This window comes from Martes martes (genome assembly GCF_963455335.1).
Source record: "Martes martes genome assembly, chromosome: 11".
Lineage (NCBI taxonomy): Eukaryota > Metazoa > Chordata > Mammalia > Carnivora > Mustelidae > Martes > Martes martes.
In genome coordinates this window covers 36,815,561-36,842,016 of record NC_137899.1, presented here as the reverse complement: position 1 = coordinate 36,842,016, position 26,456 = coordinate 36,815,561, and the positions used below count along the sequence as shown (strand labels likewise).

The window sequence follows — 26,456 nt, the reverse complement described above, 5'->3', positions numbered from 1 at the left end:
GGTGTGTTTCACAAGTTTCAGAGAGTGATCAACGGCACCTTTTATTCTAGGCGTTTACCCTGTATTTATACACACAAAGACTTCTGTGTGGGGATAGTCACTGTGACACTGTTTCTAGCAAAAGACTAAAAACCACCTCAGATTCCAGAAGGAAAGTGGCTAAATAAATTATGGCACAGCTTACAAAATACAGCCAAAGAGGCCAATAAATCTATATGTATTAATATGGAGCCAACTATAATAAATTGTTGAGAGAAAAGGCAAAACAAATAACAAAACAGGAGGAGAAGAAAACTTAATTTTCACTCTACTCGTCTTTTATTCTCTGAAATGCCTATTACTGTGTGCACAGGGGGAAGAAAGGACTTGTCTTTAGAAGAGAGAAAGAAAAAGGGTCAACTAAGTCCTCACCCAGCCCTGTGCTGTCATGCACCCGCTTCCCACTTCCACCCTCAGATTCTAGCGTCTTTCCTTATACTTCACAGTGTGAGTCCTAAAACAGTGATCGGATGTAAATGACAGGTTCTCCTGGTGTGGCAGGGAAACTGATGGCTGGCAGCAATGAGCTAATGACTGGGTAGAACAAGCTGAAATAAACTATTACTTAAATATTCTCACCACTACCACCAAGTCGTCTTCTAAAGCACAGGCTTGTCGTGTAATAGCCAGTTTAGTGACGAAGACCAAGTTAAACTTGCATGAGCAATTTGAGTCATCAGGCAATTCTGATGTTAAAAAAAAAAAAAAAAGTTCCTTAAAGGGAAATGTGCTTTCAAATATAGTACTTAAAGTAGATTTCCCTAAGACGGAAGAATCAAAACTGCCCAAAGGAGCTATGATTTAAAATTTTTTTTTACAATTCATACAATGAAGTTTTCATTTCTACATCTAATTGAACCACGTGAAGGCATGCTGCTCTAAATAACCAGAAATAATGGACGTGAGAATATAGTTAGGTAGGTTTTGAGAAGTTCAAACTCAGAATCAGCAACGTGACAATTTATCCTCCTTTGTCAGCAAACATCACACATTCTAAGCCTGAGAGGACCAAGAATGTTCCCAGAAGACTGCCATGGTTTTAACAGAGCTGTCAGCAATAAAATATAAACTCCTCTTGTGCCAGACTAGACAAGTGTCTTCTCCTTTTGGAATTAAAGACAGAAACCTAACATCTGAAGCACATGTCCTTTATAGAATCTGATATATAGACTTTAACTATTCCCCTCTTGTCAGTCCAAATAGCTTGTTCTTTCAGGCATTTATCCTCATCAATAAAGCTTTATTTGGAATCTTTAAGTGTAGCTGAAGACATTTTAAACTGAGAAACTATCTTCAAACCAAATACGAGTTCTAGAATCATAAGGTGCTCTTGAGTTTGCTATCCTTTTTTTATTGATCTCACTTTTTTTTTCATTAAATATTTCATTAAAGGAGCAAAAACAGAAATTGCTTGAAATATACATCTGGCAGTTAAGTAAAATTTAGTGCATGTGTGTGGATTAATCTTTGAAATTATGATTGCATATTAAAATCCACAAGTAGAAAACAGTACTTCTAAATTGTTGACTAAATTACTCTAAATCTATTACACAGCATTAAACACTGCACCAAATGCTGTGAACAAATGCAGTATGTATTTCTAAAAATACATTGAGGGAATTAATTGTCAAAATACAACAAAATACCCACAGTTCTTTTTAAAAAAGATATCCTTTACACTATCAATCATTTCCTGTAAATCTTTTTTTTAAGTTTTTTTTTTTAAAGATTTTATTTATTAATTTGAGAGAGAGAGAGAGAGAATGAGAGGGGAGAAGGTCAGAGGGAGAAGCAGACTCCCCTCGAGCTAGGCGCCTGATGCGGAACTTGATCCCAGGACTCCAGGATCATGACCTAAGCTGAAGGCAGTTGCCCAACCAACTGAGCCACCCAGGCGCCCTCCGGAAAGCCTTTTTTTGTCTTAAAAAAATGACAACTTTATTCTGTCAGTGCTGGAAAAATTGGACAGCCACATGTAGAAGAATGAAACTGGACCGTTTTCTTACACCCAAAGAAAAACTCAAAATGGATGAAAGACCTAAATGTGATACAGAAATCTATCAAAATCCTAGAGAAGAACACAAGCAGCAACTTTTCTGACCTTGGCTGCAGCAACTTCTTGCTTGACATGCCTCCAAAGGCAGGGGAAACAAAAGCAAAAATAAACTATTGGGACTTCATCAAGATAAAAAGCTTCTGCACAGCAAAGAAAACAGTCAACAAAAATAAAATGCAACCTATAGAATGGGAGAAGATACTTGCAAATGAAATATCAGATAAAGGGTTAGTATCCAAGATATATAAAAAATTTACCAAACTCAACACCCAAAAAACAAGTAATCTGGTCAAGAAATGGGCAAAGGACATGAACAGACATTTCTCCAAAGAAGACATGCAAATGGTCAACAGACACACAAAAAAATGCTCCCTATCACTTGGCATCAGGGAAATACAAATCAAAACCACAGTAAGATACCACCTCACACTGGTCAAGATGCCTAAAATTAACAAGACAGGAAACGACAGATGCTGGTGAGGATGAAGAGAAAGGGGAACCCTCCTGCACTGTTGGTGGAAACGCAAGCTGGTGCAGCCACTCTAGATAACAGCATGGAGGTTCCTCAAGAAGTTAAAAATAGAGTTACCCTATGACCCAGCAATTGCACTAGTAGGTATTTACCCCAAGGATACAAATGTAGTGATCTGAAGGGATACCTGCACCCCAATGTTTATAGCAGCAATGTCCACAAGAGCCAAACTGGGGAAAGAGCCCAGATATCCATCAATAGAAGAATGGATAAAGAAAATGTGGTGTGTATATATATACATATGTATGTATACACACACACACACACACACACACACACACACACACACACACACACAGGAATATTACTCAGCCATCAGAAAGAAAGAATACTTTCCATTTACATCAATGTGGATATAAATGGAGGTATTATGCTGACCAAATAAGTCAATGAGAGAAAGACAACTATCATATGGTTTCACTTATATGTAGAATATAAGAAACAGCACAGAGGACCACAGGGGAAGGGAGAGAAAACTGAAAGGGAAGTCATCAGAGAGGGAGACAAACCATGAGAGTCTCTTTACTATAGGAAACAAGCTGAGGGCTGCTAGAGGGGAGGTGGGTGGGGGGATAAGGTAATTGGGTGATACACATTAAGGAAGGCACTTGATGTAATGAGCACTGGGTGTTATATGTAACTAATGGATTGTTGAACACTATACCCGAAACTAATGAGGTACTACTATATGTTGACTAATTGAATTTAAATTAAAAAATTAAATTAAAAAAATAAAATTACAAACAAACTGGCAACTCTAAAGAGAAGGAATTCAATTAAAAAAATGAGCAGAGGACCTGAAAACACATTTTTCAAAAGAAGACATACAGATGGCCAACAGACACATGAGAAGATACTCAACATCATCCATAATATCAGGGAAATATAAGTCAAAACTACAATGAGTTATCATCTCATACCAGTTGGAATAGCTGGAATCAAAAACACAAGAAATAACAAGTGCTGGCGAGGATGTGAAGAAAAGGGAACCCTTGTGCACTGTTGGTAAGGATGCAAATTAGTATAGCCACTGTGCAAAACAATACAGAGGTTCCTCAAAAAATTAAAAATAGAAATACCATATGATACAGTAATACCACTACTTAGTATTTACTCAAAGAAAATTAAAAACACTAATTCAAAAATCTGTATGTACCCCTGTGTTTATTACAACATAATTTACTAATAGCCAAATTATGGAAGCAACCCAAGTGTCCACTGACAGATAAATAGATAAAGAAGAAATAGAATACTATTCATTCATAAAAAAAATGAGATCTTGCCATTTGTGGCAACATAGATGAACTTAGAGGACATTATGCTAAATGAAATAAGTCGGTCAGAGAAAGACAAATACCATTTGATTTCATTCATACACAGAAACAAAACAAATGAACAAGCGAAGAAAAAAAGAGACAAACAAACAAACAAAAAAACCCCACCAGCCTCTTAAATACAGAGGACTGATGGTTATCAAAGGGGAGGTAGTGAGGGGAGAATGGGTGAAACAGATAAAGGATATTAAGAGCTTATTTATCACAATAAGCTCAGAGAAATGTACAAAATTGCAAAAAGAAAATAGCCTTTCTGAAAGCATTACAATTCTTCACCATTCTTTATCTATAATACCTATAGTAATTGGGATGATTACACTAAGAAAGGTAATAAAATCTCCATTCCAGATAAGGCTTGCAGTCATAGTAATTCTGTATTTGCTGGGTTTTTAAATTTTTTTCATGGGCAAAGCAGAAGTTGACTTTGAAATCAGCAAAGGTATTTTTAAGGAAATGGCCACAAACTGTATAAACATATGGTAGAAAACAGAGCAGACTCACTTTGGAGAAGAGTTTTTAAAGGACATTTAAAAATATTAAAATCTGGGATTTCAAGCTTAAAGATGATTAAATCCTGTCTTTTTTCCTTAATTTACAGAAAATAAAACTGCCTATTTAAGTGACTAGTCCAAAGTCCAACAGCTAGTTAGTAAAAACGTTAGAACAAGTGTTTGGACTTCTCACTCTCCCCTCATGTTCTTTTTATTAAACGAGCCTGCCTTTTTGCTACCATCTCCACTCAAGGAAAGGGCTTCCAGACAGGACGAGTGTTCCCTAGTTTCTCAGCCCTGGTCCTTGCTGTGAACTTTGGTTGCTGCCACTGTTCTAGCCCGGAGGACTGGGAGAGCGGACCAGGGCTTACTGTCACAGCTCTGGCCTCTCCAGATCAGGGCTCTCGATGACAAACTGCATGCTGCAGACACCTGGCTCAGCGCCCTGCCTCCGTCCCAGGGGCCTCTCTGTGCAGGGATTAGGCCTGGCCCAGATCCTGCCCAACTGGCAGGAGGTTCCAGCTGATAGAAGGCCAGCAAAATGAGTGCTGAGACTCTCCCACGCTGCAGCCCCCAGGCTGTGCCTTCCCAGCTGCACTTGCCTGAAAAAGGAACTTAGAGACCAGAACTGGAGGGAAGGCAAGGGGTAGATGGAAACACGTCTGCCCAGAATAGTCGCAGGCTAAGTAAGAAGAGAGCAAGTGGACCATCAGATTAGCAGCTGCTGCAAGGCCACTTTGGAGAGAGGCCGGGGATAAATGAATAATAAAAAATAGAACCAAACAGTTGCATCTGCTGCTGTTACTACTACCTACTTGACATTTAGTCTCCTCTCTGGCTTTGCTGTCCACATGTCCGCCAATATCTTTGCCTGTGGCTAAAAGCAATAGCTCTATCCTTTGGCATGTTATTGTAGAGGTACTATAAATATTACCATTATGGAAATCTACTTGCCTTTACTTACACTGTACCCTGTCTCTGTCCCTAACTCAGAAGCTTCATGAAATCCTACTCATCCTTGGAAAAGGCCTCTTTGGGCAGTCCCCTCTAAGTCTTTCCAACCCTTTCCTGAGCTCCCGTCATGTATAGAGAAGTCACCTGTTGAAAAATAGTAAAATGAGTGGCATAACTTGTCTAATTTCTCAGTGAACTGTTCGAGAACAACCCACAGGCTTACTTAACTTTTCAACCTTCCATTTTGTTACCTAGAAAAGGAGGCTTATGTGAAGATTAGGTAAGAGACGACAGGAAGAGTGCTCACTCCAGCATCTGACCCAAGTAGCAGTCAATGAAGGCTTACTTCTCATCACTATTTATCACCACCAGCAGCATCATTACCGATATCCTTTATACATCTTTATACCCTAGCATAAGGCTTTATATGCTCAGTTAACTGCTACTTCTTATGGAAAGTCGTATCACACAGTGTAATTATCATGAGATAACTGAATAGTAGTTTTGATACCGTAGTGATTCGCATACTCTAAGGTCATTCCCCTGACACCCCTGCCTCCTGATCGTCACGCTTTTACAGAATCCCCTCCTGAGTAGGATGTGACTTGTTTCTAAAAAAACAGAATCTGGCAAAGGCTATAACTTCTGTCTTGCTGCAGACTCACTTTATTGTCTTCTTGGTTTGACTATTTTGATGAGGCAAGTAGCCATGTTGGAGAGGTCCACGTGGTAAGGAACCGAGAGTGGCCTCTGGCCAACAGCCAGCTTGGAACCGAGCCCCTGAGTCCAACAGACTGTAAGGAACTGAATTCTGCCAATAACCATGGAAAGCTGGAAGCAGATTCTTTCCCAGGAGAACATTCAGTTGCCGCCTCGATGGCAGCCAGGTGAGAGACCTGGAAGCAGAGGCACCCAACTGAGCCACACCCGCAGTCTTAACCAACAGAACCTGGGAGATGATAAACGTGTGTTGTTTGAAGCAGCTTCGTCTGTGGTAATTTGTTAAACAGCAATATATAACTAATATGCCAATATTTTCCCAACTTCTATTCCAGAGTAAAAAATGCGTCTTTAATCAAATAAATCTGAGAGATGCAATACCAGATTTTATGTTAATCGCAGGGATGTCAAGGGCCTTTAATCACTAGCTAAAATGTACTACAAATTCACTAGGTGTGGGAGGGGGAAGACACACCCCTGACACCCTAAATGATCTGACCAACGAAAATTTTTTTATTTTATTTTATTGTTTTTTAAGAGTTTATTTATTTATTTGACAGAGATCACAAGTTAGGCAGAGAGGCAGGCAGGCATGAGAGGGAAGCAGGCTCCCCGCTCAGCAGAGTCCGATGAGGGGCTCGATCCCAGAACCCTGGGATCATGACCTGAGCCGAAGGCACAGGCTTTAACCCACTGAGCCACCCAGGTGCCCCGAAATTTTTTTTTATTTTAAAAATTATTTTTCATTACTATATGGGCCACAGTTTTAGAAATGCCTTTTCAGATTTATAGAAGCAGCAAAAGAAACAGCAATCAAAAGCTGACTATGAGGGATGCCTGGGTGGCTCAGCCAGTTAAGCATCTGCCTTTGGCTTGGGTCATGATCCTGGAGTCCTGGGGTGGAGGAGTCCTGTTTTGGGCTCCTTGTTCAGCTGGGAATCTACTCCCTCTGCCTTCCACTCCCCATGCTTGCGTTCATGTTCTCTCTCTCTCTCTCTCTCTCTAAATAAATAAATAAAATCTTGAAAAAAAAAAAAAGCTGCTCTGAATGCCTCTGCAAGAAGAAGGCGGAGTAAGTGTGTAAAGGGCACAACAGCCATCCACCTAACTGGGGGGAATTGACTGGCTCCTGCTAAAAATAATACAAAGAGGAAAAAAGTTTCACTTCCAACATTTCTATAGTGATTATTTCTCTAGATATACCAAGCATGATATTTTTATGGGCAAAACAAATTATGTACTTGTATTTCTCAACAAAACAATTTATTGCTACGAAGAAGACAAAACAATAGTTCTTGTTCTTTTCCCTCCCTTCATTTCCCCCATCACAGAAGTGATCAACAGTGACTGGGGATGAGCTGGAGGTGGGAGGGGGCAGCTGGGACAAAGAAGGTAAGTGGGAAAGTCTAATAATGAGCACTTTGGTGTCACATGTCATGTGAAAAGCGTTTTGAGTTTTGTTTTTTAATGTCTTCCTGATTCCCAGAAATTTTTATCTATGGCAATGAAAGGGCAAGTTGGCATGTACTAGAATGTTTGACTACCTCCAATGTTTGAGCTTTCACTTTACAGATAGCCCCTTAGAGCTGGAGGGTAAAAGTACTGTTTATTTTGGCCTTCACTTAGTGACTCAAAGACAACTTCAAATTCGCATCCAAATTTCTGTACTTCTTGGAGGGAGACCAAAGAGCTCGTTTGTAACTATTCTTGTTGATAAAGTGTTGGACAGCAAAACACATTTTTCTATAATTTTTATAGCTAAAAGATCATCGATCATAATAAAAATCAGAACTACTTGAACAGTCTTCATGTTGTTATTTAAAAGATATAAAAGATGTCATATGATCTTCCAAGATGATTTCAGGATGAATTATTTTCAAGCCTACAGTCTCAACAGAAATGCCAATGTTAAAATATCAGTCAACAACAGACACATGAAAGAATGTTCAACATCCCGTGGCATCAGGCAAATATAAATCAAAACCACAGTGAGGTACCACCTCACACTGGTCAAGATGCCTAAAATTAACAAGTCAGGAAATAACAGATGTTGGCAAGGATGCAGAGAAAGGGGAGCCCTCTTGGTGAGAACACTAGCTGGTGCAGCCACTCTGGAAAACAGTATGGAGGTTTTCCAAGAAATTAGAAATAGGATGTCTCAGTCGTTTAAGTGCCTGTCTTTGGCTCAGGTCATGATCCTAGGGTCCTGGGATTGAGTCCTGTATCGGGGGGAAGCCTGTTTCTCCCTCTCCCACTCTCCCTGCCTGTATTTCCTCTCTCGCTCGCTCTCTCTCTCTCTGTCTCTGTCAAATCAATAAATAAAATCTTAAAAAAAAAAAAACAAACAACACGTTAAAAACAGAGCTACCCTACGACCCAGCAATTACTCTACTGGGTATTTACCCCAAAGAAACAAATATAGTGACACAAATGGGCACCTACACCCCAATGTTTATAGCAGCAATGTCCACAGTAGCCAAACTACGGGAAGAGCCCAGATGTCCACAGACAAATGAATGGACAAAGAAGATGTGGTGTATAGGTGTATGATGGAATACTACTCAGCCAACAAAAAATATGATATCTTGACATTTGCAATGATGTGGATGGAACTAGGGGGTATTATGCTGAGCAAAATAAGTCAATCAGAGAAAGGCAATTATTATATGATCTCACTCATATGTGGCATTTAAGAAACAAAACAGAGGATCATGGGGAAGAGAGGAAAAAATAAAACAAGATGAAACCAGCAAGGGAGACAAACCAAACACACTCTTAATCATAGGAGACAAACTGAGAATTGATTGTGGGGGGCTGGGGGAGTAACAGGGAGACGGGTATTAAGAAAGGCATGTGATGTAATGAGCACTGGGTATTATATAAGACTGATGAATCACTGATCTCCACCTCTGAAACCAATGATACAATACATATTTAAAAAAATGTTTTTAAATAAACTAAACATTATAAAAAGTGGTTCATACAAATGAACCAATGACTGAAAATACTGTTCACAAAGCATCACAGAAAACTAAGAGGACAAAGAAAAATACGAGTTCTTTATCAGTCAAAGGACAAACGATAATCTCATCATATCTGAAAGAAGTGAGCAGAAACAATCAAATCATCGAGAAGACTACTTAAAATGTTGATTTACTCTTACTGTCTTTAATAATGAACTCTGCAGTGTGCCATTATATATTAACTAAGTCCTGTAAATCATATGTATTACATAGATAAATATATGCATACGGAATTTAAAAATTAAAAAAAAGTCAATCTGATGCCCATGTTGAGCTAATATAAGCACAAATCAATGTTCTCATATTAAAAAGGGGGTAATGAGACCTGTAGTGTCTACTTCTCAGGCTTATGAGGGTAACGCAAAATAAAAGCTATGGAACCACTCCATGAACTATAAAGGGCTGCTATTATTATTATTATTATTAGAGATGACAAAGGTTTGAATCAATTCATTTCCTAAAAGCAATCTAATGTCAAGTGCTTCTGATAAAATGTTTTGATGATTTAACTACTACAATGTTTCCAAGATTGAATGCAATATTCAAAAATGAAAATGCCTCCAGCCACCAGAATCTAGAACGACTTCTACATCTTGTCCAAGGGAAAATCCTCATCTTGTGCTTCCACATTGCACAGCACAGATGCCCATATCCAGAGCAGATCACAGACATTTCACTCAGAAAGATGATAAAATAAGCAATTCCTAAAATTCAGAAAGTGATTAAGTTTGCTTCATAGCCAATGCTGACAAAATGTAGGGTACTCATATTTTTACTGGAATGAAGGATACATGCTACAAACTGCTTGACATAGGAATTTGCTAAGGAATCTCCCATAATCTTAAATCATCCATTTTGACAGTCTATGCATACCTCTTCTTGAAGACTACAAGTGTGTCCCTTAATTTATGCATATTTCTAACTGTGTACTTTCCCTCTTGAGATGTTACAGACTGCTCAAATAAACTTTGACATCAAATCTCATTTTAAGGAAACGGCCACAAGTCTTAGAAAACAAGTTATAATGGACCTACACTGCTTTCTTATAGACTGTTTTACAAAGCATCAAATCTCTGAAGACCCTTAAAAATCAATATGCCATTTTTCATTTAGATTTCTGCATTACCTGACAATGTAAAAGTAATTCCTGCAGTAAGAGCGACTCTTAAGAGACTACAAACACAGACGCTGCACGTTAGTAGCGTTCATTCTCATAGTGTTCAAGGATTTACTCATTTCTTTATTACCATAGGTACTAAGGTATAATTATATTTTTCATTAGGGCTGACTTTTCTTGCGGTTCACAAAATTTTCTTATCTCACAGGTCTCTCCTACTGAAACATTTGGCAGAAGCACTCAGTTGTTTATGAGGAGAAAATGTATAATATCAGCAGATTCTTGGTTAATTAATGAAGTGTTTGCCTCATAAAAGAACTAACATGAAGTATAATTTTATTCTCTAAGAATGACAGGAATGGGACAAATCTATCGTAAAAACTGTCACAAGAATTAGTCCCTCTCATTAAATTATCCTAGTCCCTTTACTGGGGAAGCTAAACTGAATGGCACTGTGATAGATATATTTTAAAATCTGAACTACAAACAGAAAGTTTTTAACACTGATTTGTAGAGAATTATTACTTTGAACATTCCACTTTGGCCAGTAATTATACTTTAAAATAGACAAATGACAATTTCCATAAAATATACAAGACAACAATTTTTTGTTGTTGTTGTTAAGGATTTTATTTATTTATTTGACAGATGGAGATCACAAGCAGGCAGAGAAGCAGGCAGAGATAGAGGAGGAAGCAGGCTCCCTGCTGAGCAGAGAGCCCGATGTGGACAGGCTCGAGCCCAACGTGGGATCACGACCTGAGCCGAAGGCAGAGGCTCTAACCCACCGAGCCAGCCAGGCACCCTCAAGACAACAACTTAAAAATCAGATCCCTTTAAAAAGTTCATAAGACTTTGGGGCATGTCCACGGGCTACAGTAACTGATACTCAAAATGGCGACCATGAGACTTTCCTGCAAGGAAAGTTTCAGGAACCAAGTTGCTGTGATTTATCACTGTACCCTCAGCCACCAGCACAGTGCTGGGTCCATGGGAGGCACTCAGGAAAAATCTGCTGAACAAACTATTGAATAATATTCCTTATTATATCCTTGTTTGAAAAGGCAAGAAACTATGTTACACACTTTAGGGGGGAAAACTGTGTTTAAAACAAATAACATTTTGAACAAGTCAACCCTAAACTCTAAAGGGTTAATGGTAAACATACATTTATACGGACCGTCTATAAGCCAGGCACTGTCCTTAAATGATTTGTTAAGTGTTAATTTGTCTTCTAACAATTTTGCGAGGTACCCCGTATTACTATCAGCATCCTTATTTTAAACAGGTAAGTTAAGGGATGGAGAATTTTGGTAATTCACCCAAGGACACATGATTTGTAAACTGGACAGTCTGGGTTCAAAGTCCAGCATGTAGCTCCAGAATCTGCACCCTGACCATTCTGGAACATTTATTTGATCTTATCTTTTCACTTGGGTATATGTGCTTCCATGTAAAAAAGTCTTCTATTTCAGATCGAAATGTTTTTACATGGTTCTTCTGTTACAGCTCCTTCTGCCCTGGAGTTGTATACTATTTATTCCCAACCTGTGGAAAAGGCAAGATTTGAACAGATTTCTCCCACCGGGAGGCAACAGGGTATTTTTCAGCTACTGCCCAGCACAGCTGAGTCATAGCAGAACACTGATAAAGCCAATTCAGCCTTCTGCCCACAGGGCTCCTCAATGCTTTCATTTCTCCCAGGAACACAATGAAACAGGGTGGTTCCTTCTAATTCATAAATTACCAAGGCTCCATTCCAACTTATATTTCCAATGAGGTTTCCCGCAGGTCTACTGTAAGAAATGTTCTATATATCTATACTTATATCTATATCTTGATCTGGATCTAGATCTACATCTAGATCCAGGTCCATATACAGACATAGATATCTATCTATCTATCTATCTATCTATCTATATATTTGGCCATTTCCCCACGATGCACACACTAGTTCTATTGTGAGGAGTGAGGGATAGCAGCCCTCTTCCCAACAAGGATCTCACTGCAGCTGACAAATGTTCCCAGACTGGGAGAGATTATTATTTTTTTTTTTTAAAGATTTTATTTGTTTATTTGACAGAGAGATCACAAGCAGGCAGAGAGGCAGGCAGAGAGAGAGGGGGAAGCAGGCTCCCCGCTGAGCAGAGAGCCCGACGTGGGGCTCGATCCCAGGACCCTGAGATCATGACCTGAGCCGAAGGCAGAGGCTTATTAACCCACTGAGCCACCCAGGCGCCCCTGGGAGAGATTATTTTGACCTAGACATCTGGTCAGCACTTCTACCCTCTCATTTGTCTGGGGAATAAACCTGTGGATGTGTTAAATAAGTTATCCATAGCTGACTGGGTACTACACTAGGGCTCTAGAGACACTGGTGACATTAACATTAATAACTTAACACATTGCTTACTAACAGGCTCAAGGTTAAGGTTATTTTCCATTGTTGGGCCAAAGTGTATACATGTTTAAAATGAGGGATTTGGACAAAAAATCTGAGTTTCCTTCAAAATCTAGAAAAATCTAAAATGAAAAATTCTGGAAATGTAAATGTAGTGGGTTTTCTTACACAATATAACAGATTTGTGTCAACTTTCCCTTCACAGACTTGCTGCCTTTATCTGAAAAACAAAAATAACAAAACTTTCGCAATGATAAGACTCTACTGACAACTGGATGAGGGCTTCAAAAATAACATCACATTCTGTTTCCAACTCTTGGAGTGAAAGGCTGTCACACCATACTTTTTTATATTATTCTTTTAACATTAATATTTAGTGATTCTGATTAGATGCTCCCAACATATTTTAAGTAGGTTGAGATACCTTTTCAGAAACCGCCTCAGACTTTTCTTATTATGCCTTTCTTTATATCTTTCCTGTCCCATTCTCATGGGGGAGGGGCACTCAATGTGGCCAACTCACTGACCCCATTCTATGACTTCCAGGCTTGTTCTAAACACAGTTTCTACATCTAACATTTGCTGGTTGTTGTTTCACACAATAGATTCCTCAGCTGGCAACTCTAACTCCAAAGCTGGAAAGAAAAACCAAACACTTCAATCTGCATTTTATATCAATATCCTTCCAGATCAAAAATTAGAATGTCAAATAACTTGACAGATATTTAACTGAGAGACGTTCCAGTTTTAAGGTTTGAATTTTTGCAAAAAGTGTATTATTTCAGATCTATAAGCCTGATTATACACATCAAGTTTATTTTTATAGTATGTGATAAAATAGACTATTTTTCAGACATGTACCTAAAATTTCTAAGCAACACAGATCATTAGTTCTCAATTTTTTTTGTACTTTCGATCCCAGGACCCTGGGATCATGACCTGAGCTGAAGGCAGACGCTTAACCAACTAAGCCACCCAGGCATCCCTCCAGTACTGTCTTTTATTAACATGAGAAAAGAAAAGTCCTAGCTTCCTATGTTGATCTACTGTAACAGAAGAAATCACTCAAGGTGAGAAGAAAATTTTTAATATTAATATAAATATGTACTACTCCAAAAGTAAATAAACCAACCCATATTGCATTTTAAAAACCTTAGAAAACAGAAGAGGAAAAGCAAACTAATATTGAACTGACAGTATTAAAGTGAAGGGAAAAAACCATCAAAATCACAACTTTTGTAACTACATCTACCTTTCAGAATTTACAATCTACCTCAGATTTTCCACGGTAGCCAGTTTCTCTAGCTCCTGTTAAAAATTTCAGAAAACACGTACTTCAGACTACAATGACACACTATGACCAAGATTCTAGTATAAATCAGGCCTGTTGACATATGTATCAGGGGAGGCTGGTTTGGGCTACATTTTAAAATGTGGCTTCTTGGAAGGGAAAGAGCAGGAGACAAAGGAAAAGCCACGAATAAGAGACATCCGTGAATTGTTAAACTCAAAGCAAACTTTCATATATACCTATAGGTTAACAGAACTCACGTTCAAGTGTACGCACTATTGTCCTGAGGAGCCTGTGAGTGTTCCGTGATTCTGAGGTTTGTTTCACTGCCGTTCTTGCTAACGTCACCTACCATTCCCCACCCTGGTCATCACTGCCAGCACTCGGTGCTGCAGCCATCTCACATGTGGATTTTTTTCTAAAAACACATTGGTGTATTTCAACTCAGATCCTGCATCACTTATCTGAATTACTGCCAACAATTCTGCCCTCATATGGTATAGTAAAAAAAAAAGAAAAAAAAAAAACCATAATAGTTTTGCATATTGAAATCCCTCTGCCCAGAAGGTTTCCATCCACGGTGGAGAATGAGATGATCAGCCCTATTTGTAGCAGTCTGTTCTGCATTTTAAGATGTCTCATTACCTCACAGGCATGATATGGATAAAAACGAACTAACACTCTTTTGAATTTCCTTATTTCCATGGAGTTGGAAGCTGCCATTCTTAGCAATCAACCCCCATCCACATTGCTTCAATCTGCTTTACAGTGACTGAACAGAGAGGTTTCTCATAGACAGAGTAGAATATGCATATGAGTTGCAATTCATATATTTCTTTCTTGTTTCCATTTACAGTTTTTAAAAAACCCATATAGATGGGGGTTTTTTTAGAGGATTTTTAGGGCAGTGAAACTCTTCTGTATGATACTATAATGGCAAATACATCATTATAATTTGTCAAAACCCATAGAATGTACCACACCAAGAGTGACCCTGATTTAAACCACAGACTCTGGGTGATAGTGACACATCAGTGTAGGTTCACCAATGGTCACAAATGCGCCATTCTGGTGGGAATGTTGATAATTATATGCATGTGGGGGGGGCAAGGAGTACATGTGAATTCTGTATATTTTCTGCTCAATTTTGCTGTGCACCTAAAACCACTCTAAAACACAAAGTCTATTTAAAAGGAGAACAGAATCTCTCATATATGTAGTAACTTTGCATACCTGTGAGAAGTCACATTGCGGTAAGACAAAACAGAACAATATAATGTCACCATCATTGTCCTCATCACCCATCCCCCCTTGAATGTGAGAAAAACTTTTGAAGGGATGAGTGGGATATTAAGCAAGATTTAAATAATGAAGCTAAGTGAGGATGTTCTGATCAGAGAGAAGGAGATTTTAAGTATCAACATTCATTTTCAAAAGGGTTACCACATCTTTAAAATAACTTTCTAGTTCACATGTCGGTCAAAATTACTTCTAACATGCAATCTTGATAATCTTTTTGATAGATTTTCAGATACGTACATTTTAATTTGGAGGATTCAATGAAGGCTAGAAAAATTAGGTTAAAATTAGATCTTTGGTTCCTACTGCAGCATTAGTTGCTCTAAAAATATTCTTCAGTTTTCATATGTGCATGAAAACAACTGCCTGAACATTGCATTAAAACTGCTCATGCTTTAAACTGCTGAGAAAACCTCTTAAAAGCAGAATGACACCTCACTGGAAAATACAGTTAATTCTGCTAATAGAAAATATATTCTGAAACATAAAGTAAAAATGAACTCTACAGACCAAACAAACGCCCTAAGTTATATCTAACCTTGAAGTTGTAACTATGGCTTCCACGGTGAATTTTATATGCTAATGATAAAAAAATAGTTAAAGGTCTGTACTTTGGGGACCAACAGGCATTTATTCAGACACTTTCTATTTATCAAACTGACAGACCACTGTGCATCTAAAAGCAGCTGATTTCCTTCTGTTTTCCACTAGTTCCCCCTGGCCCCGGCCCCCTGCGAATTCGGAGAGACCCATTACAAACAAACCCCGAACTTGCCACAGCCTCTGAAGAGCTCCTTCTCTGGTGTGTCCTGCAAATTAATCTAAAATGTGATTTATAATAATTTCCTCTCTTAAATCAAGATGAGGAACAGGGAACAGCCTGGAGGAGGAAACTACCAACATTAGGAAGGTAATATTTTAGACCTCTGGTGGGAAAGAGATCCATCCCATTTTCCTTGATTAAAACCACAGAGCTGTTTAACGTGGTTTCTGCATTGGAAAGTAAGTAAAAAAAAAAAAATATCTGTATCTATATCTATACCTATAGATATAGATATATATATATATATATAAAAAAATACACGCCAAAAGCTTCCATGCTTACATTACAGAGTTCTCACTGTCTCTTTTCTTCAGGGGCAAATTCAGCCCACTGTCTTTCCACAGAGTTAGGCATGATCCTTTAAAACATAGGAGAGTAGCAGGGAATGTGCATGACACCATCCTTGTCTTGCAGGGACTGCAGGAAAGTCTACAGACTCATCTATTTTGTTTTCATCTCATTTACACGGAAATACACCTTTAAGTTTCATACTATTATACTGCAAATGAACATTAATTTCTCGGTGAATTTATTTATGCATTTACTTGTCATACCTCAATAATTTTCTTTTAATGTGATCTCAGAGCATATTATAAAACTGTGGCTCTCATCTGTTTGAATTTCCAGAAGACAGAATAAAAAAAATTAGATTCAAGGGAGGGATGGTAGAGTACTGGTTCCAGATTCAATGGACCGATTTTTAATCACCAGCAAATATCTGGTTATTAGAAAATAAATTAATAATTTCGGAAACATACAAACATGAAAAACCACAGCAGTCCAATGCTCCCATCTTATTTCAGTGGAGGAGCCTAAGGATCAGAAAGAATAAATGGCTTCCTGAAAGTCACAGGCTAGTTACAGACAGAGCCAGCTTTCCTAATTCAATGTTCAACGTATTTTGCCCTCAATAAGAGTACAGCAAGATGATCATTTAAGGCCTGCAGAGTAGGAATTGCAAATCATACACACCTTCTCTGTTTATTTACATTCACTCAGTGACATGTATTTCTGCAGCCCAAGGTTATAAACATAGTAAATACCAAGCAGGTATGTAGGGCCTAAGCTTCAAAGCAATCCTGAGGCTCCAACACTATCAAGTTTTTAACTTTTGACTGTGCCCAGCCAAAATAGCACCGATGAAGAGAAAATTAGTTTAACTGCCGGTTTACCAGAGCAAATCAGCAGAAATTAGTAAATTTAGGTGGGTCTTAGTCTTTTTTTTAAAAAAAGATTTTATTTATTTATTTAAGAGACAGACAGAGTGCAAGCGAGCATGAGCCGGGAGAGGGACAGAAGAAGAGGGAGAAGCAGACTCCCCGCTGAGAAGGGAACCCGATGCGGGGATGGATCCCAACCTGAGCCAAAGGCAGACGCTTAACCTACTGAGCCACCCAATATCCTCAGTGGGTCTTAGTCTTTACACTACTACTCAATTTAGTCATAGATTTTTTAATTCATTCAAACAATATTTGCCGAATGCCTACTACGTGCTAAGGATGATTTCAGACACAGCACAGACAACAGTGAGAAAGACGAGTCCTTGCCCTCACAGAACTCACAATCAGGTAGTGGAATAAAAAACTAAACATAAACAAATGAACACAATCATTTCAGCGCACTGTAAGAGCTACTGAAGAACTCCAGCTTTGTGACCAGTTACCTGTGCGATCAAGCCTCCTAGAACTCAGGGCTCTTTCAAAAACATGGGTTACTATACCTTATCAGATTGAAGAAACAATGAAACAAGAATTTCTAAGTGTCTGGCACTCAGAATAAATTCAATAAATTTCTGTGTTCCCCCCACTCCCCAAGTAGTTTTTCTAATAAAAATAGTAACATTTACAACACGGCACCTGTACTCAGATTTCATTTGTCTCTTTTAATCAATTTTCACATTAAAAAAAAAAAGGACAAAAGAACTGCTTCTAAAGCTCTTTATATATCAAAGTCTGAATTAAGACCTGGCATTTCTAATTGTTCTGCTTCCTGGAACCATCCCATTTTGACTGTCGAGCTTCTCTCCACAGCTTCTACTGTGCTTCCTTCAGCTCAGACATAAACACGTGCCCAAGTGCAGTAAATCACAGTTAATTGCATGTCTTAAATTAAAAGACAAAAATAATGCACAATTAATTGGGGGGAAATTGTCAATTGGTGGTTGAGTCTCACTTATTACACTTCATGCACAGGATGCACACCAAGGGTGTGTTCCAGGCAAGGAGACTCAGCTGGCGATGCCAAGCGGGGGAGGTGCGTGGCACAAGCCTTCTGCAGAGTGGGCTGGTGCAAGGAATCAGGGGCTGTAGAATATGGACCCTGCAAGTGCGGCACCCAGGCTTCCTGGTCAAGGCCCTTCAGTGCAAGCCTGCCCCCAAGAGGGAAATGCAGCAAGCCCTAAAATGGTCATTGGTGAGGGACTGAATGAAGAGGCTTGGGCTACAAAAGGAAAAATCTAAGCTGTTAGAAATGATTTTTTTCACATTTAACAACATGACAAAATGTGCATGGCATATTCTTGGATGAAAATTGTTTACAAACAAAATATTTTAGAAAAGCAAAGCATTGAGGATGAGGGGAAGGGTACCAGATAAAGAAACAAGGAAAATGGGAAGGTTTGCTCTGAGCATCTCTAAATTTTCTAATTTTCTAAAACACTTCCTAAGTTTTTTAAAACTGCATTTCAATTTATTCAGAATCTGGTATTATAAAATGTCAGCTTTAAAGACTCAAAAGAATCTTTTAAGATAAACTTACCTGACAATTATAATAAAAAACATTGCCATAAAATTAAAAAATGATCCCTAGTAAGCACATATAATCCCATTATACCCTTGATCATACAAACAAAATCAACTTCGTAAAATGTATTTAATAAATACACAAGAAAAGCATGTTTGATAGAATTAAATGTTCAACGCAATTACTTACTCCAACATATACCTTACAGTATATTATTAAAAAACCAAAAGAAAATCACTATGAAGCCTTATTAATTTACTGACAAACTACAAAATATGCTCACAGCAAATCCAATAAGCCTATATTTGAGGAACAACAAATCTCTTTTCCACCCACCTACTCTCCCATTATTTTCTACTCTGTAATAGAAAGACCTTATGTCTGGCCACCTTGTATTATTCTGATGCTAAAATGTGGCAATAAACCACATACACACACACACACACACACACACACACACACACACACACGAGTTTCATCATCTCTACCAACTAGATGGGAATAAATGACACTTTCGCAATATATCACTCGTTATGCTAACTTTTCTTCTATTTCAATTTTAGAAGGAAAGAATACATAAAACCCAACAGAGTAGATTCATTCCAAAGGTACTGAACAGTCTACTAACCTTGGAATAGGAAATAGACATTTCTTGCTCTTTTATTTATCGGGAGGTGGGGTGGGAAAAGATAATCATATTTCAGCAAAAGCCTGTATCTCAACCTCAGGCATGTTTATGTCCCCAGGGTAATATTTCCATTCCACTCTTAATGGAACAAATTTCTAATCAGAATATGTATTCAAAAATAATTGAGGCAATGCAATGTCAACGTATCATGCTGCCATCAGCATCCCTGGCGCCGGGAATCGACTCGGCACCCTCTCCGCTGTGACAGTGCCAGGCCGAAGCAAGAATGTCACACTTGATGAGGGGAAGAGAGCTAGCAGGGATGATACAATTTTGCTTCCCTTTGTGGGCTCAACACGGAGTCTGGAGGAAAGCTTCCAAGCTGGAAGAGGCCAACCTCAAAACTTTGAGGAAGGGATGACTTCTAATGACTGAAAACCACAATTTTTAAATCAGAATCTGTGTCTACTTTTATAAAGCTATTGAGAATTCTTCAAACAGTCATTACTGGAAAACTTAACCTTGGCCCTAGATTTTTAAATTATTAAAACTGCTGGGCAATATACGGTATTGAATGTATTTTGTGATGCCCCGGAAAAGTCCAGAGGCTTAAGTTCAGGTTTCTTCAAGTCTGACAACAAATTGATAATTGTGAAAACTGGGTGATGGGTTAGGGAAGCGTTCCTTATACTATCCTCCTGCTTTGGAATGCGTTTGACATTTTGCATAATAAAAGGTGAAAAAATTTAGATTTCTTTCAATATATTTCATGATCAAAACTGGACTGACTTTTCCTTTAGAAATACAAGAGATCTGATTTATGCTTTTGAGTATTCAAGACTCTAACAAGCAGTGTGAATTTTTAATAACGCTACGAAGCATGATGTTGATCATTAAAAAAAAAAAATTCCTTCAATACTTCAAAAAATGTTACCATGATCTATAATGATGGAAGAAGAATACCTAAACAAACGCAGTGCCACCATCTGCCTGGCATTCTCACAGTGTGACAAAATAGACTGGTAATTAACTGCTTTCCTACCGAAATCTGCCAGCTTTAACTCCCCCGTGTCACTGATCAGAAGGTTCTGTGGTTTCAGGTCTCTGTGCAAAATATAACGCTGGTGGATGTAAGACAGCCCTCGCAGCAACTGAAACAAAAACAACTGAAAAATAGGGAGACAAAAGTTAAAATCTGAACACAGATAAGATCCAGTTTCTACATACAGTCTGCCAAGCACTTGTATTTGGTAAAAATGGGTACCCACCACTAAATTTCCTACCCAAATTATTTAAGGAGAACATGCATAAAGGTATGGAAATCCCTAGTTTGTTAACAAGTAAATCTGAAAATTTTCTACCGGCTCATTACGTCAACCCAGAGTAATACCCTCCCCAGCCAGGAATCTATAATCCAATCTGTACTCTGTAACTTGGGTGAAATGTAAAGAATCGATTCTTGATAATATCTGATTTCCTCAGGCTTCTATTGATGCTTGAGACACAGGGGAAAAAAATCTATCTCTAACATTATCAATAGAAGCAGAATTTTTTACCAAGTTTATGTAAATGTGCACATATTTAATTCCATAGAAAGGACATAAACATGTTATCCAGTGATTCACCCATTAACATGCTTTAAGGAATGGAAAGATAAGATGATTTCAATAATTAAAACAAAACAGTCACACGGCCCAATTAATACTACATTGTAATTATACTGCTTTTGCACATATGGCCATAGAGATTAGGCTGTTGCCTAAAGACAGACATGCACCTTCACTGATTACAAAGCAGACCCATCTGAAAGGAAACAGAAAACAGAGAAACCGAGAATTTAAGAGCAATACTTTTATAAGAAATAATTTTAGGAAGTGACTGATGGCCTTCTGTGTTTAGTTTCATACTGGATCATATCAAATATTCCTATTTTGATAATAACAAAATGTGATTTGCGAGGGTGTCCAATATTCTGTTTATGAAAAAGGAAACGTTTTATTTTACTCATTTATTCATTTATTTTTTTAAAATATTTTTATTTATTTATTTGACAGAGTAAAAGAGAGATCACAAGTAGGCAGAGAGGCAGGCAGAGAGAGAGGGGGAAGCAGGCTCCCCGCTGAACAGAGAGCCCGATGCGGGGCTCGATCCCAGGACCCTGAGATCATGACCTGAGCTGAAGGCAGAGGCCTAACCCACTGAGCCACACAGGCGCCCCATTTATTCATTTATTTTTAAGTAGGCTCCATGCCCAGTGCAGATCCCAATGAGGGGCTTGAACTCATGATGGTGAGATGGAGACCTGAGCTGAAATCAAGAGTCGGACACTTAGGGGCACCTGGGTGGCTCAGTGGGTTGAGCCTCTGCCTTCGGCTCGGGTCATGGTCTCAGGGTCCTGGGATCGAGCCCCGTGTCGGGCTGTCTGCTCAGCGGAGAGTCTGCTTCCCCCTCTCTCTCTGCCTGCCTCTCTGCCTGCTTGTGATCTCTCTCTCTGTTAAATAAATCTTAAAAAAAAAAAAAAAAGAGTCGGACACTTAACTGACTGAGCCAGCCAGGTGCCCTGAAAAGGGAAATATTTTATTTTATTTATTTATTTTTTAAAAGATTTTATTTATTTATTTGACAGATAGAGATCACAAGTAGGCAGAGAGGCAGACAGAGAGAGAGAGAGGAGGAAGCAGGCTCGCTGCTGAGCAGAGAGCCCAAAGCGGGGCTCAATCCCAGGACTCTGAGATCATGACCTGAGCTGAGGGCAGAGGCTTTAACCCACTGAGCCACCCAGGCGCCCCGGGAAATATTTTAAAACAATTTACTTCACAAAATAATCCTAATAATTTCTAGTTTTTAGCAATTAATCTTTTATTTTTTTAAAAGATTTTATCTATTTCTTTGAAAGAGAGTGAGAGCGAGAGATATCACAGAGGAAGAGAGAGTGGCAGACTCGCCACTGAGAGGGGAGCTGATGTGGGGCTCGATCCCAGGACCCTGAGATCATGATCTGAGCCGAAGAGAGACATTTAACTTACTGAGCCACCCAGGTGCCCCTAGAAATCAATCTTTTAAAACACAAAAGGAGAACAAATGTTTTAAGTGCCATCGATATTCCAGTCTACGTAATTAGCTAGTAAAAAAAAGCAGTTTCAGGGAAATTCGTATGCGTTAGTTGCCAACGATTGATGATATAAGGATTCCAAAACACTTAAATGGAAGAGACTTGCAACTCCTCGAGGACCCTGGAGGCTGGCATTTCTGGACTACTTTCCAACTTGTGGGTGGCTATAAAAGCCAGGTATACTTTTTAAAGGGTGGATACATTGAAATCACAGAAAGATAAATTCAGTTCAAAATCTTCGTAAGTGATGACATCCTACGGAGCAGTGAAAGCCCGGGGTCATTATTTCCAGAATCTCAGCATCAGAAAGGAAAAGTCTGTTCTATGTTAGCCTAGATTAAATTAGTGGCTCAAGAACCTCAGGAAGCTAACATCCCTCTAGCCTCCTCCCCTCAATCCTTCCTGTGTGGCAGATGAAAAGACTTAACACCATAGCCAGCAGCTCCCAGCTTCATTCTTTACTCCTAATACCCCCTCCATCCTGAAGCCTAAAGCTTAAAATTTCTACAAAAATCCATTTTCCTTCAGTTTAGAAGGGAAAAAGTGAGCCAGTAAAGCTACTTTGTGTTTTCAAAAGCTTAAAAACAACAGGCAAAAGCAGACCACATAATGAACTTGATTGCAAAAAATAAACTGATTTTAAAAAGAAAGTTCAGCCTTCTGCCAGGAGCTAACTGACCTCTGGGCCCAGCAGAGACTTATTGGAATATGACCACCTATTTAACTGTGGCCATGAGTCTCACTTTCACAGACGGCAAGGGCCAACTGCCATTCTATGGAAGGATCAGAGAATACAACCCCAGTCCGTAATGATTTTAATGACAGAGGTACTACTATCATCATCTCTGTAGTCGTGATAAGGGACACTGAGCACAGGTTCTCAAAGTCGTACAGCAATTAAGTGGCAGAGCTAGGACTCGAACCCAGGCAGTTCGATTCCAAAGTCCACAGTCTTGACCACTTCATTGTAGGAATCTTGGCCAGAAGTCAACACAAGTAGACAAAATGTTGACTCAGAAGCTGCTTCCTCCAACTGACAGGATCAAGTCTAGGCATATAATACCACAGCCTTCCAGGCTGCTGAGTGAGCCATGGGGCCGGCTGGGTGCTTGGGCTTTGTTGCCCTACGCTCCCTGACTTCAAGCAATCTCACCCACCCCGTGCTGAGCACAGGGCTCTTCAAGCCTTTACCTTTATTCTTGCCTCTTTTCTGACAAAAAAGCCCCCTTTCCCCACTGCCTGTGATTCCCTAGATATTTCTTAGGTCTCACCTCAAGAACCGCTCTTCCCCAGAGCCTGCTGTGACCAAGTCTCCAGGCCCTCACTCCCTCCACAGGTGTGTGTGAGGTGCTCCTCCCGCTGTGCTCCAGGGGTGGCCTCTGTGTTTGTCTACCACATATCTAGTACCCCGCCTCTCACAGGCTGTGTGCCTTAACCATCTTCCTAAGCCGGGCACACAGCTGACACTCCTATACCAGTAATGTGATTACTGAGCTGAATTTAGAGACATCTGGATGAAGAAGATACAAAAATAACAGATAGGAAACAATGCCATGGGATTTACTAAACACTAGAGGTAGAAGTGGGTAAAATCAGGCAGTCCCAAAGGGCTCTTCTTTTAATACCTTTACTAATTAGTGAAAATATATAATCCTCATGCTAATAGAGAAGCTATTCAAATGGTATACCATATTAAAGGAGATTAAGAAAACTGGTGTCAGGGAAGAAGGCAACTACACACTCCAATTACAATTGCGTACTTGACAAACGAAGCCCAGACATAATGAATACAGCCCCAAACAGGGCCCGAGCCCCCAAACAAGTTTTAGCTCTTTGAGCAGCGCACAAAGTTAAGTCAGAATAAATCCCCATAGAACAAATTCATTTGGGATTTATTAAGTGCCAACTATGTGCCAGGCCAGGTGCTGTCATGCACGAGGGATGCAAAGACAAGCAAGGTATTAGATGGAGTCCCTGGACCCCAGGAGCTCACAGCTCACTGGGTATGAGAGACACACAAACAGATGGCTACCACTTTGAGAAATCTGCACTGTGACAGCAACACAAACTGAGCATACTGAAGGCACAGAGGAGCAAGGCACTAACTTAAAAAAAAAAAAAAAAAAAGAATCCGCCATAAGATGAAGAGCCACCCGTGGAAGGGATAAATCATAGCAATCTTGTCCCTCATTACAATGTAAAATTTTCCTAGGACATCAAACTGAACAGTCACTAGATGCACAAGTTGAAATGATGTGTTATATTGACAGACCTCTTGCTACCCTGAGGGAAAATACTCAAGTGACCAAGCAAGCAGGTCACAAGATAAGTTAAGAAAAACCCAAATTAATGAAAACACAATGTATAAAACTAGAAACCTACCAACTCATCATAAAAATAATGGTGGCGGGGGGACAACAGTATACTTTACTAAAAACATTTACTAAAAACATTAGAAAAGTTGGTGTTTTAGCAATAATATTGAAATGTACTTAACAGAATAGGCACTGCTAGCTAGGGGAAGGCTGTAAGGAAGCAGTGGCCAGGCTAAGTTAAATAGAATGGAATATTCTGTGGCAATGTCTTAAGAACTCACGTCTTGGAAATCTCCTCTGTTAGATAAGCAGGCAAATACCCAACTTTCTCATATACATTTTTGAGAAAGCCACCCCACTTGATTGTATAAATCACCACACAATAACCTACACTTGATCTTTTTGAAAACCAGAGGGACAGTGTGAGGACAAGAAGGACCACCAAAGAGGGGCCACAGGCACAGAAAATGGTACAAATCATCTTTGGTATTTTCTAATAAGACTTGGTACATATCGATGGAATCTCAGCAACTGAAAAGAAGGGGACTGATACCAACTGAAGGTTGACTCTAATTTAAAAGCTGTTCCAAGTACTCCTACATATATCGTTCAATCCTTTCCATCAATCATCTTGTATTTTTTTCTTTTAATTAAGAAAACTAAGCCCCAGACGCACAAGAAACTTATTCCAAGTAATTCGTTCATTACTCAGCATGTGTGAACTTCCCATGACATCATCTTAAAAGGGGTTGGCGCTTGATAAATGCATGGATGAACACAGATGTAGACCCAATATAGCGAAAGTGCTTTTCCTAAGTGAACCCAAGTTTGTAAAAGTCTCAATTGGTATGTTACATAATGAGTATATAATTGCTGAATTTGTTTTTGCTATTTAAAATCCTCTCAGAAATTAATAACATGGCTTTATAGGTATTGAAGTTGATTAAGTATTATCAACAGATATGAAACTCTCTCCCCATCTTTCTAGTATAGTAGCCATAAGGTCTTCCTAAAAATATGTCACCTCAGGATATTCTCTTCAACTTTCTAAAAGGAGATTCCTCCAAATTCTTCAATATAACCACTGAGGATTTATACTCTAGTCTGAATATGTTCACTTTGTGCAGTACAAACCCCAATGGGAAAATGCCTTAAATAGCGATGATCTGATGAGCGGGGACATTTTTGCCGGCAGCAGATCTATCTATAGCCCAGTTGTCTTGTCACCTCTGGCCGGATGCTTATATTCTCTGTGCCATGCCAAATACTTCTTGGGGACAGACTTTAATACTTCATATATTGCCTTATGAAATTTTTTAGGTTTTAAGTAGGTAAATAAAAAAATCAAGATAAGGCCTTTAATAAAACATGTTTTAAGTGGGTAAAAGGCATACATTGTTGGACTCAATATGTCTTATTACCCGGAAGAATTACTGGCACTTGCAGTAAACAACAAGATTTATATCCCCTTCCCTTTCAAAGTCTATAGATGTGTGATCAGTGGTTAGAGTCATTAGGTTCTATGAATGGTCTGAAATGCATGAGTTATTTAATATATGTGGTTCACCTTCATATGAAA

General features: G+C 38.9%; 1 protein-coding gene across 1 annotated transcript in view; it reads right to left on the bottom strand.

Moving 5' to 3' along the window:
* The window catches only part of CDK14 (cyclin dependent kinase 14), a 582,239-nt gene that overhangs the window by 254,489 nt on the left and 301,294 nt on the right, over nt 1-26,456 (bottom strand). The window contains exon 8 of the mRNA XM_080818397.1: nt 20,493-20,616. Within this exon, the coding sequence (XP_080674523.1) occupies nt 20,493-20,616 (124 nt within the window). The remainder of the gene's footprint in view (nt 1-20,492; nt 20,617-26,456) is intronic.